Genomic DNA, 12,833 nt, shown 5'->3' with positions numbered 1-12,833 from the left:
AAGCAAGAAATAAGAATGTCATTAATGATTATGCAAAGAGAGGAGCAGTCTTTTAATAGGCAGACCCACTCTGGAGACTCCAAGAATCATTTCTCTTTTGAATTTAAGTAATCACTGGAGGTTGTGGGGTAAATTGTTTCCTGTAGTCTGTACCAATTAAGAGCTGACCAGGCTAAAAAAAAAAGGCTAATCAGTCTAGGTAGCAGAAACTTCTAGTTGATTTCAGGTCTTATGTTCTCTTGACTGAAATTTCTGACTAGCAGGTGGTGTTAAACTAAAGTCCTCATCCCTGGGGAAGAGGGCAAACTCTGGAGTGACTGGATTAGAGGGATGCCTCTACAGTTCGAGTACCGTCAAGGCAGTAAAGTAGAACTCTGCAGTGAAATTCTGTCTTACAATATCTGTGATGCTGAGATTAGCCACTTAAATCACTAGACAGCAGAAACATTTCAGAAAGTCTCCCCCATAATATCTAGTTGAATAGGAATGAAAGCCTAGTTAAATAGGTGGCATAGACTTGAGGGAGCCAGGTTACAGGGCTCATGTAAGGCCTCCCTGGTGGCTCAAGGGGTTAAGCACCACACTATGAAGCAATCCACAGCCACTGCAGCACGAGTTCAATACCCGGCCAGCCAGGGAGAAACCCACATGGCACAGCAGACCTCTCCTGGCTCGCCTGCTCCCCTCAGCAGTGTACTTCGGTCAATCTGCTTATTCTGTTTCCCACTCTGTCTCTGGTGAATCCTCTTACCCCCCCGCATCTCTGGCCTGTACCCCAGCTCTTGTATGCATAAATAAATAAATCTTTAAAAAAAATAAAATAAATGGCTTGTGTAGGTTAAGAGGAGTATAATTTCCTAAAGGGAACTGAGTGGGAGAGTTTAATAGGAATATCTTTGCTTAAAAACTTTTTCTGTAAAATAAATCTTTTTGGACATAAATTACTTTCTTGTTTATTTCTGAAAACACCTATACTTAATAATATTCAGCAGAGTCCTCTATTTCAAAGGGCTTAGCCTGACTACAGCTGTAGTAATTTTGAAGGTAAGTTGTGATATTTTCCTGAAAAACAGTGGACAGATTACATTTTTCTCCAAATTTCAGTGATACAGTTGGAGTATTAAATTAAACTTTGCATGCAAACTTTGCATGGCTTAGTTTATTTAGTAACACATTTCAGGTGTACTTTATTCTATTGACAGTACCCCCAAAATAGAACTATGTAAAGCTAAAAGTACCGTTTAGAAAAGTTGCAATCACAAAATTCTTTTTTTTTTTAAAGATTTATTTATTTATGCATACAAGAGCTGGGGTACAGGCCAGAGATGCAGGGAGTGAGAGGACTCACCAGAGACAGAGTGGGGAGCAGAACAGGCAGACTGACCGAAACACACTGCTGAGGGAGCAGTGGGCGAGCCAGCAGAGGTCTGCTTCACCATGCGGGTTTCTCCCTGGCCAGCTGGGGATGGAATTTGTGCTGCAGAGGCTGTGGATTGCTTCATAGTGCAGTGTTTAACCCCTTGCGCCACCAGGGAGGCCCTCTCAAAATTCTTATATGTAACTGCAGGAACAGCTAAAAAATTTTTATTTTTAAAGAAAAAGTATCAGTTCAGGGGGTCAGTTTTATCTATAAACAAAATAACCAAGTTTACGTGCAAGTAATGTAAATCTAAAACAAATTTTTGGATGGGAAGTCTCTCAATATGTAAATATTTAAATTTACCCCAGATTAATTAAAATTGCAGTGGGATTTTAAGAGAACTTGACAAATTGATTCAAAAGCTGTCCAGAACCGGGGCCTCCCTGGTGGTGCAGGAATTAGTGTCAGCACTATCAAGCTATCACCAGCTACTGCAGCATGAGTCAATCCCTGGCAAGGGAGCTAACCCACATGGCGCAGCAGACCTCTCCTGTCTCTCCCGCTGCTCCCCTCAGCAGTGTATTTCAGTAAATCTGCCTGTTCTGCTCCCCACTCTGTCTCTAGTGAATCCTCTCACCCCTCGCACCTCTGGCCTAACCCCAGTTCTTATATGCATAAATAAAATAAATCTTTAAAAAAAAGGTTAATACAGATCAGTAAATGGGATAGAATAGCCAAACAGATTTGAAAAGTAATTTTCCATTATATAGACAGCGCTAATAATTTAAAAGTGTGGTTTTATTAGAGTTAAAGATAGTTCAGTAGAAAAGAAAGAAGAGGGCCTCCACGGTGGCACAGCGGTTGAGCGCTGGGTTGCGAAGCTGCCCACGGCCTCTGCGACGCAGGTTCGATCCCCGGCTGCTCCCCGGCCACCGGAGGAGGGTCCCACATGGCGCGCAGACCTCTCCTGCCGCCCGCTGCTCCCCTCAGCAGTGTACTTCCGTCTTTCTGCCTGCTCTGCTCCCCGCTCTGGCTCTGGTGAGTTCTCTCGCCCTCCCGCGCTTCTGACTGTACCCAGTGCTTGTATAACCAACCAAAACAAACAAAGAAACAAATAAATAAAACATGCCTCTATTAAAAAAAAAAAAAAAAAAGAAAAGAAAGAAGAATGTGGCTATAGTTCCATGAATATTTTAGAATTTGGTGTATGACAAATATGTCATTTCACATCAGTAGAAAAAAAGATCAGTTGTATTTAGAAATTGATGTTTCATATGGAACAACAAATTAATAAAACTAATTTTATTATATTTATAGGGAATTTAAGGAATTTGCAATTTTGATTATTACAGGGATTTGTGTTATGTACTGACTCTCGAAGCTAATCAACAAAACATCTGACCTACTTCACTTTCCTAAGCTAATACCACAGGCACAAAAAATAGCAAAAGGAAAGTTGTCTATAGAAACCAAAAGACCTAGGGCCTCCCCTGGTGGCACAGCGGTTGAGCGCCAGTTCGTTCCCCAGCCACCGGCGAGGGTCCCACCAAAAAAAAAAAAAAAGACCTAATACTGGCTTGCATAGAAATTAAAGTGTAAATGGGGGTCAAATGTAAGAATCTAAATAAAACAATCTGATGCCAAATTTTAGGTGGACCTTTTTCTCTTCTTCATTAATTACTTGAAAATTATATAAAGGTGTTTTTAATTTAATCTGGTGAAATCTTAAAAAATACAGCGTCTGCATGTTAGTTAGAAAATCATACACAGATCGAAGTAAGCTTTAAGGAAGTATTTTGAGGTTTATCACCTTCTTTATTATCCTGTCTCTGTCCATGTTACACTGCTGAAACATCCTTCTCTGTATGCTGTGCTCTCTGCTTTCCTTCACTAGGAGCGGCCTGCTTCTGACTCCTGGCAGAAACTTGAGAAGTCTCGCGAGTATAAAAACAGTAATCAGCTCCGGGAGTACCAGCTGGAGGGGATGAACTGGCTTCTTTTTAACTGGTATAACAGGTAGGGACCAGTACCACTCTGGTCTTCTTGAATGTTTTTTCTCCCAAATGTTTATAGCTGGAGCTTAATTGTTGCCATACTCTGCTTAGAGTAGTAGCTGGTGGGAGAGTATGGCATAGTTGTTTACTGAAGGTGGTAATCTTGGCCCAGTAGTCATGACAAGACTTTATTTTTACATCATGTTTCACAAACAAAAGGAATGGTGTTTAGACACCTTTGAACTTGTTCTTTTTTTTTTTTGGCCAGTCTAACCAAAACCTTAGGCTCAGTCTAGATATCTAGATGTACCAAAACCCAGAAGATGCTTTAGAACTGTTTTTTCTAAGTCTTTCGCTAACAGTGGTTCTAAAAGGAAATGGATCTGAATTCTAGCCCTGTTCTGTTACTTGTTTTTGAGCCATGGAATCTCTGGACTTGTACTTGAATGCTCAGTTTTGTGCTCTTCATGCTTCATTTCCTGTCAGAATCTAGATGAATTTGAGAAAGATGGATATTCCTCACATTCTAGAATGTACGCCCTCTCCTCCAAGTATTAATTTTGAAGACAGCATGTTGTAATGAAAACACTTGGGGATTGGACTCAAGTGTAGTCTCTGCCATTTATTCACAGTGGGACCCAGAGCAACACTCACTCAACCTGTCAGGTCTGGTTGCCCATCTGTGGTGAGAACAAGACCTGACGGACCACACCCCTTCAGCCCTCTTTACTCTGAAATCTATAATTCTGGATCACCAAAAGCAACCAGCCTTTTTACTCTGATAAGGAATTTATCATGTGGGTTAAAAGTTTGTTCTTTAGTAACATAAATAATAGGCAATGAAGATCATGTAACCTATCATCTTTTTACTTTGGCCTTGGCTTCTGTGAAACTTGTCAAATACAGAAAGTAGCATAGGTTTGAGACATTTTCTTTTTTCATTGTCTCTATTTAATTTTTATTGTTTTTCAGTTTATATTTAAATAGATCTATTTAATGTATTTTCTCGAAAATTGCCATAGTTCTTTTTGGAAGTAGGCATGGTGTAAATAACAATAAAATTCATCTCAGTCACATCTCTGGAAAACGCCAATAAGGTCTCCCTTTCACTGATGACCTTATAAGTAAAGGGTGCTTCTGAAGTATTTTTTTAGTTAAAGCCAATCTCAAACTCTTTCTTACATTGAATTATCACATCTCTTACTTTTGCAGAAAAAACTGTATTTTGGCTGATGAAATGGGCCTAGGGAAAACCATCCAGTCCATCACATTCCTTTCAGAAATATTCCTCAGGGGAATCCATGGCCCTTTCCTCATCATTGCCCCTCTCTCCACCATCACTAACTGGGAGCGGGAGTTCCGGACCTGGACAGAGATGAATGCCATTGTGTACCACGGCAGCCAGATCAGCAGGCAGATGATCCAGCAGTATGAAATGGTGTACAGAGATGCACAGGTGAGTCTAACCCAGGGGCACCCTGATGTCTCTTGTCTTCAGGAATTTTAATGTCCTATACCCTGGGGCTGTAACTTAGTTGTTTATTGAGGCACACTTCTTGTTCCTCAGATTATTTTAATTTATGAGGAAAAAACAGAAGTGTAATTAATACATACTTTCCACTATCAGGTATACCAGAGGCTCTTTGGGGACACCAAAAACTTGCTTTTTGGTTGCCTTATAAACTGTTTTTTATATGTAGGAGATTTTATCTGACTTGTCAATGCTCAGTGAAGAAAGTAAATAGAAGAATTAGTTTACAAAGGATGGTTCCCAGCCAGGAAGTTTGGAGAGGAGATGAACAGATTTGACAGGGAAGGATAAAAAGAAAACAGGCTTTTGTTGTGTTAAAAGCACAACAGAATTTTTTAAAAAGTATTTAAATATAATCTCTTCGTGGAAATGCAAATCAAAACTACAATGAGATACCATCTCACACCAGTGAGAATGGCACATATTAAAAAAACTAGCAACAACAAATGCTGGCGAGGTTGTGGAGAAAAAGGAACTCTCCTGCACTGTTGGTGGGAGTACAAACTGGTCCAACCACTATGGAGAGCTGTGTGGAGATTTCTTGCCCTACTAAAACATAGAGCTTCCATATGCTCCAGCAATTCCACTCCTAGGTATTTACCCAAAGGACACAGAAACAGTAATTCCAAAGAGCACCTGCACCCCTATGTTTATAGCAGCACTGTTCACAATAGCTAAGCTTTGGAAACAACCCAAATGCCCAAAAATAGATGACTGGATCAAGAAGATATGGTACATATACACCATGGAATTACTCAGCATTCAAAAAAGATAAACACATGCAATTTGCAGCAACATGGATGGCGCTGGATGGGATCATGATCAGCGAAATAAGCCAGAAAGAAAAAGAAAAATACTGGATGGTCTCACTCATAAGCAGGAATCTAGAAAACTTAAATAAGGGACCAGGAAAAAGAATAACTATAAGAAAGAAAATATCAAAATCAACAAACAACTATGAACCAGAGACACTCTATGGGGGCTTGGGGGGCGGGGAAAGGAGGGCTTGGGGTCAAAATAAGGGGGTTGTAATTGTATGGGGCATATAAAAATAAAATTTAAATTAAAAAATATATATATAATCTCTTCGCTGAGTATGCTTGTGTGGTTGACCTGGGCACTGGTGTTTAAAATTAAGCAAGGGGAAAATTGAATGAATCCATTCAGAGGAAAGCCTGTGTTCTCCCAGGTTTTTCCTAGACAGCAGAAGGAGATACTTGGAAGAAATTTAAGATGCGCTCTAACATGATGCAGCTCTGCTCTTGAAATGTGTTGGCCATACTAAAAAGGGCTAGATGACAGCTATCTGTCCTTCCTAGCAGCACTCACCATGGTGGCTCAGGATCATCACTTTGAACCTTTTCTAGAATCCAAGTTACAAGGTGAAATCACATCTAAAATGTAGCAGAAGAGGAAGTTTCCTTGGGCTTGAAAGTTGTTCATGGTTTAGACCAATTTCTGGCTGGCAATGTGTGAATCAATACCCATCTGCTTTCCTTACCATGACAGTTAATAATTAAAAAGCTTTCTTGTAGTACCTTCCATGCTGTTCATCTTACTGTTGTGAGGGCACATACTGTCTTGTTTCTGTTTTGTTAATGTAATGAGGTCTCTCTCCGCTGAGGAGCTACTTCATTCTTATATTCTCCCCTTTCTGAAATAAGGAAGAGTAGTGCTTATTGTCTTCTCACCTAAGGCCATAGCATTTACATTGCTCCTCCTTTGATCAGCTGGTGGTACCCCACTAGCAGAATTTAATAGGTATGGCATAAAACTTTGCCTTCTGTTGTCTCCTCCTCAGGGAAACCCTCTTTCAGGAGTCTTCAAGTTCCATGTAGTCATAACAACATTTGAGATGATCCTGGCAGACTGCCCAGAGCTGAAGAAGATTCACTGGAGCTGTGTGATAATCGATGAAGCCCACAGATTGAAGAATAGGAACTGCAAACTTCTGGAGGGTCTAAAGCTCATGGCCTTGGTGAGAATTAGCAAACTCTTTATGTAAACACAGATTCCTTCTAGTCATTATGGGGAAAACATTGTGTAACTATTCTGCATATAGCTTACTTGTGCATAGTCTCTCTGCTCTAGATTGTCTTTCTGCTCCATATAGCTATGATAGTATAGGAACTGAATGGGTTTTTTTATTTTGAACTGGGTCAACAATTTGACCTTTGCCACATACTGATTCCCAGAGGGACCTAGGTAGGGTTTCTTAAATACAGTGAAATTTGTGACCTGGAAATGTCAGGTGTTTGGCTTGTTTTCAGGTCCCTGAATGATCTGGTACCAAAAATGATGGTCTTTTTAACATTACTGTCTTGGCACAGTGCCCAGTATGTGGTGGGTAGGCACTCAATAATATTGAATGAATAAATGAATGGTTGCTTTAATTAACATGAAATTGGGACTGGGATCAGCGATGTGAAAGAAAGGGTGATCTGTATTGACTGTGCACCCATGAAATGCTGGCATTCTGTCCTTTCATAAAAGCAAAACACGGTTGTCCCAAATTGAGCACAGAATGCCCTTGCTTCATTTGCCCACTAAAGCAAGTATGTTTTAGTGGTTCAGACAGTGTTCATCTTGTACTATTAATTTGTGCAGGAACACAAAGTGCTGCTCACTGGGACACCCTTGCAGAACTCTGTGGAGGAGCTCTTCAGTTTGTTAAATTTTCTGGAGCCATCACAGTTTCCTTCTGAGACTGCTTTCTTGGAAGAGTTTGGAGATCTGAAAACAGAAGAACAGGTAAATGGGGGCCTGAAGGATTGAGGAAGCAACATGATAGTTAACTTCACCATCTAGGAAAGAACAAGTCTCTGTAGGAAAAGAAATTAGTAAGTTCTCACATCCCTGGTAAAATGAGTGTTATCTTCTTTGTTGGTTATATTGAGGAGGAGGAGGGTAAGCTGATTATTGGCAGTTCTTACTATTCCGAAGGATAAATGAATCAAATTCCAAAATATCATACATTAGCATATCAGTCCTTTTGGCTTCACTGATCTCACATATGCATAGTCTGTGAGTTCAAGGATTATGCTCACAGCTCTGGCCTCAGGAAACATAGTACTTTCTTCTGCCTCCCACATCCTTCATCCTTTCTCCTACACAATTTGACACATGTTCTTGAGTACAGCAAAACATAGGTCGTGAGGAAAAGAAGGGAGTCATACACCTAAAGTAGTAGCCAGATTTGTCCAAATCAACTAAATTTCTTCAGTTTTCAAATATCTAAGTCAGCTTTTCTACTCAAGTCTGATTCAAAACAACTAATATTAAGAAATATCTATAATATCTATCTATAATAGGGATTATAGAAATAAGCCAGACAAGTTAAAATGCACAAAAACAAATCATAGGATTGGAGGCTTTAAAGGAGAGAAAGGTGACATCTGTTCAGTAATCGGGAAAGACTTCATGGAGAAAATACAATTTGAAGATACACTTTGGAAGATGCATAAGTTTTCAACAGGTGAAGAGAGAAGAAAGATGGAGACTACTTTATATAGAGGAGAAAATGCAGTTTATTGGGTAGTAGGGAATCATCTGGCTGAGCTTGACACAGGAAGATGACTTGTGCATGAAACCAGAAGGGTTTAGGGTTATATTTTGGGAAGATCTTGAAAGACAGGTAGAAGAACTTGGTGGGTATTCGAAAAGGAATGCAAGGTTTTGATTGCAAGAATGACATGATTAGTTCTGCCAAATTAATCTAGCAATAGTGTGAGTGGGTTGGGACAGAGAATTTGGGGCTGAGAAGACTTGGAAATTTTGCTAACAGATTTCAAAAGTACACTCTGTGGTTCCAATCTGTTTCTACTTCTGTGGCAACTCAGACTTTTAGAGCAGTGAATAATCAAACTTAATCCCACTTCTCTACATTTGCAGTATCTTACCAATCCTTCAAAAACCAGCTCCAGCCCTCTCTCCATTTTTGGACCATTAGAAATGCATCCTCTTCTCCCGTTGCACTTATTTTGTGGTATGCATTTTTTCTTCTTCCTAGACAAGGACCTCCTTGAGGACAAGGCCCACATCTTCTTCAAAGTTGTGTTTGTTGTATTGACCAGCACAGTGTCTGGCATATAGTATACTCTAAATGATTCAAGGTATGAACCAAGTGAAGGGCAAAAGCTGAGCCCGGCATGTGGCAGATTGGCATTTGTCCCTGTCTTTAATAGTTATCAAGCTGTGTCTTTTCTCTTTGGGTTCTTATCTTGTAATTCCTTATTCCATCTGGGGAATTAGATGCCTTATTCCATGGTTGGTAAAATCAGGGTGTCATAAGTAGATTAAAGATTGGGGTTAAGAGAAAACCACAAAAATATATCAAATGTCTGTATTTTAAATCACAGTACATAAAACTTTTAGGAAGCATCTGTTTCCAAAGTAAAGTATATTGATCATGGTTTAAAACCTGCTCCATAACTCCTCAAAATCACTCTGTAAGTCACTTTATATTTCTTCGGAAAACATTGGCACAGCACACAGCTTATTTATGCAGACCCTGTCCACTTAAAGTTTTTTTGACTTGAACCTTGATCCTTTGCACTTGCATTTCCCCTTACTTTATTTTCCCTGTGGGATTAATCTTATTGATAGCATATTTAGCTCAGAGTTATCTTGGGTACCTTGACTTTGACTCCCTTCTCTGCCACCATCTTCTTGAAAAAGGGAGTAAGTCACCTTGCTGGTGCCATTAAGTGAATAGAAATCTGCTGTCCAGGCCTGGACTGTTAAATGAAGAACAGGCACATCACAGCAAAGAGTGTGATTACACTTTAAGGGCCCCTGAGGTGACGATCTGCATGATGGGATGGGAGGTGTCACCTGACGTTAACTCTCTACTTGCTGCTATCCTCAGACATGTCTGCCGCTATTGTCACTTAGAAGATGTGCAAAAAAACCATATCTAGACTGCTTTGAATTCTTTTTGTTGTTGAGTTCGAATTGACACAAAACCTTGTGTAAGTCTCAGATATACAAGATAATGATTTGCGATAGATATGTGGTATTCACAATCTAGTTAATATCCATCACTACACATACTTTCCCCCCCAGTGATGATAATTTCTAAGATTTATTCTCTTAGCAACTTTGAAATATACAAATACAGTATTACTAACTGTAGTCACAATACTATACAGGGCTTGTTTTTGTTTTTTTTTTTTAATAATTAGAAGTTTGTACCTTTTGGTTACCTTCACCCATTTCACTCACCCCCAGAATGCCTCTTCTTTTTATTTTGTTCTTTCAACATCTCAGTTTTTCCTTTGTGTAATATATCTTGTACCTCCTTACATGGTTTAAAATAATCCTCAGGTAATTGTTGCATGTGTATGTGTTAGAAAGAGAGGTTTGTTTTCTTCACCCTGAAGAATAGGTACTGTCTTTCATGTCTTTCTTTTATATCTTGTCATTTTACTACATAGGTTCTGCATAATTATGTGTGAATTAAAACCAGATCCCTTTTTTCCTTTCTGTTCTATCATAAACTTCCCACGATCAGGGATCAGTCATGATCATCATTTAATCTACTACCACAGTACTATCACTAGATGCTCAAGAGATCCTAGTGAAGGTTCAAGTACCCCAGTAATCATTACATCAGGGTAGGTCCAGGTGAACAGGTCTCATTTCCCTGAACAGGTGAAGAAACTGCAGTCTATCCTAAAACCAATGATGCTTCGGCGGCTGAAAGATGATGTGGAAAAGAACCTTGCTCCCAAACAAGAGACGATCATTGAAGTAGAGCTGACCAATATCCAAAAAAAGTACTACCGTGCCATCCTGGAGAAGAACTTTTCCTTCCTGACCAAGGGGGCAAATCAGCACAACATGCCCAATCTCATCAATACCATGATGGAGCTGAGAAAGTGCTGTAACCATCCCTATCTGATCAATGGTGAGTGGGGGAAGCAGGGAGCCACTCAGGCCTGGCATGGTCCTCTAACAAAAACTGATGATTGTCAGTAATCTTATATAGTGAGTTCCCATTAAATCCTGGGTGTATGCATGCTCACTTTTTTTAATGGGCCACTAAACAGTTTTATTTTTAAAGAAGTTGATGAATTTGCCTAAGTAATTGTAAGGACAGGAAGGGCACTGAGCAGGTTTTCTATGATTCTATGCAGACAGGGTAAAGGAGGAGTCCTGGATCCCTCAGCGGCTTTTCAGGTTTTTATTGGGATTTACCAGGTACACAGCAGGCAGGGGTGCCAGAGGGCCATGAGGCTGGCAGGCCTCCCAGTCCCCAGCAAGTCTTCACTCTGCCTAGGCTCCCCGGTGATCTCCGCTGCTCTCGTGGTTCTTCATGCTTCTCTGCTTCTCTTCTGCTGGCGTCCCTGTGATGCCGCCCTTAAAAGCCCAGGCTTAGCCCAGGTGAATCCCGTTTACATATGCCCACGCCCTACTCCAGGTGCCCGCGCCATCAGGCATGCTTTCGGGACCACAGGGTTCCGTCATCTATCCTAATGGCAGGAAGGCAGAAAAGCCTGATACTTTTTACCTTACCCTACAGTAATCTAGTTAGTGAGTACACAGCTAAATTTTGACCCTACTTCTGCCAACACTCTGCCCTACAAAAGTTGGCTATCACCCATTAGTTTGTTGTCCTTTTCTTAATGGCAGTCTAGCCCACACTTTCCACTTTGGCACAGGGAGCTGTTATTTAGTTGAATAATCATAACGAAATGAAAGAAAAACTACAGACAAGTTAGCAGTTAATTGTCCTAATTAGAGAAGATGTCAGGAACTTTTTGTACAGTGAAAGTTTTTGATGAATTTTTAAATTAAAAATGTGGCTTGGATTTGCATATCACTTGTCTCTGACCTCAGGAGGTATGTCAAGAGGGGCTTCTTTGTCAACTTTCTGTGAAGGTTTCTTTATTGTATGAATCAGCTTAGGACCTGGTGTCTCAGTCCTTTCTCTACTTGGTGGGACTTACAAATCAAATCACCTGTATTCTCTGCTTGCTGAGTTTGCTGCTTGCAGAGCCTTCAGCTGGGGACATAGACCCAGGATATACAAGCAGCACCATCTTACTGGAATGTCAGTCCAAGACCTAAGAATTTACTTCTTTTTTCTAGGATCTATAGAGAGTGGCTTTTATCCTTACAGTTTGTCCAAGGAATAGTTTTGTCCCATTCCTTTTCAGGGGCAGAGGAGAAAATTCTGGAAGATTTCCGAAAAACCCACAGCCCTGATGCCTCCGACTTTCAGCTACAGGCCATGATTCAGGCAGCAGGGAAGTTGGTACTGATTGATAAACTGCTCCCTAAGCTGATTGCCGGTGGCCATAAAGTCCTCATTTTCTCCCAGATGGTGCGCTGTCTCGATATCCTGGAAGATTATCTCATCCAGAGAAGGTGAGAGCTGTTTCAGAACTGCATGTGGGCAGTTCCCTTTCTCTGAGACCTTTTTGATCCATTCAAAAATTGTGCTTTAATAACAGCATTCAAAGATGGAGAAAAGGAAGCTTTTAACAATTGACTAAAATTCAGAATTAAGTCTTGTGGACCAAGTACGTCCATGTTTACCTATCTAGTGAATGTGGAGTCTTTGTTTTGCTTAAAAAAGAAATGCTAAATGTTTGTTTATGTTTTCTTTAGCTTGAAGAAACAATTCAGATATCATTAGAGAAGGTTAAGGAAAGAAAATAATGTGTTTACTTTCTTGGGCAGGGCAGGGTGTAATTAAATAATGATAGCAGAAATACAGTACCGTTGTATAAGGTTTCTAAAAAACTGTAAGTTGACAACTCAGCAAAATTGTCAAATTCAAAAGAGTTTGGGGATATTTTATTTCTCAGCAAACCTTTTTGGTTTTAAGGTACACTAGCTGTGGCATCCCTTATTTTCTTCATATTCCTTTAATTCCTTGCACCTAAATTCCATTACTCATGCAGGTGTTAATGTGGTTAATACTTGTTTGGATTCTATATGA

At 40.1% G+C, this 12,833-nt stretch overlaps 1 protein-coding gene across 4 annotated transcripts in view; it reads left to right on the top strand.

The window, feature by feature from the left end:
• The window catches only part of CHD6 (chromodomain helicase DNA binding protein 6), a 189,447-nt gene that overhangs the window by 105,361 nt on the left and 71,253 nt on the right, over positions 1-12,833 (top strand). For all 4 annotated transcript variants that reach the window (XM_054697659.1, XM_054697669.1, XM_037498908.2 and 1 more), the window contains 6 exons: positions 3,255-3,376; positions 4,567-4,810; positions 6,687-6,863; positions 7,493-7,636; positions 10,538-10,793; positions 12,046-12,256. In XM_054697659.1, the coding sequence (XP_054553634.1) occupies positions 3,255-3,376; positions 4,567-4,810; positions 6,687-6,863; positions 7,493-7,636; positions 10,538-10,793; positions 12,046-12,256 (1,154 nt within the window). The remainder of the gene's footprint in view (positions 1-3,254; positions 3,377-4,566; positions 4,811-6,686; positions 6,864-7,492; positions 7,637-10,537; positions 10,794-12,045; positions 12,257-12,833) is intronic.

Source organism: Talpa occidentalis, unplaced genomic scaffold (assembly GCF_014898055.3).
Source record: "Talpa occidentalis isolate TD23 unplaced genomic scaffold, MPIMG_talOcc4v2.1 talOcc4.10, whole genome shotgun sequence".
Classification (NCBI taxonomy): domain Eukaryota; kingdom Metazoa; phylum Chordata; class Mammalia; order Eulipotyphla; family Talpidae; genus Talpa; species Talpa occidentalis.
Note: the sequence above shows the minus strand (reverse complement) of the source record. Positions and strands in the feature narration are given on the sequence as shown.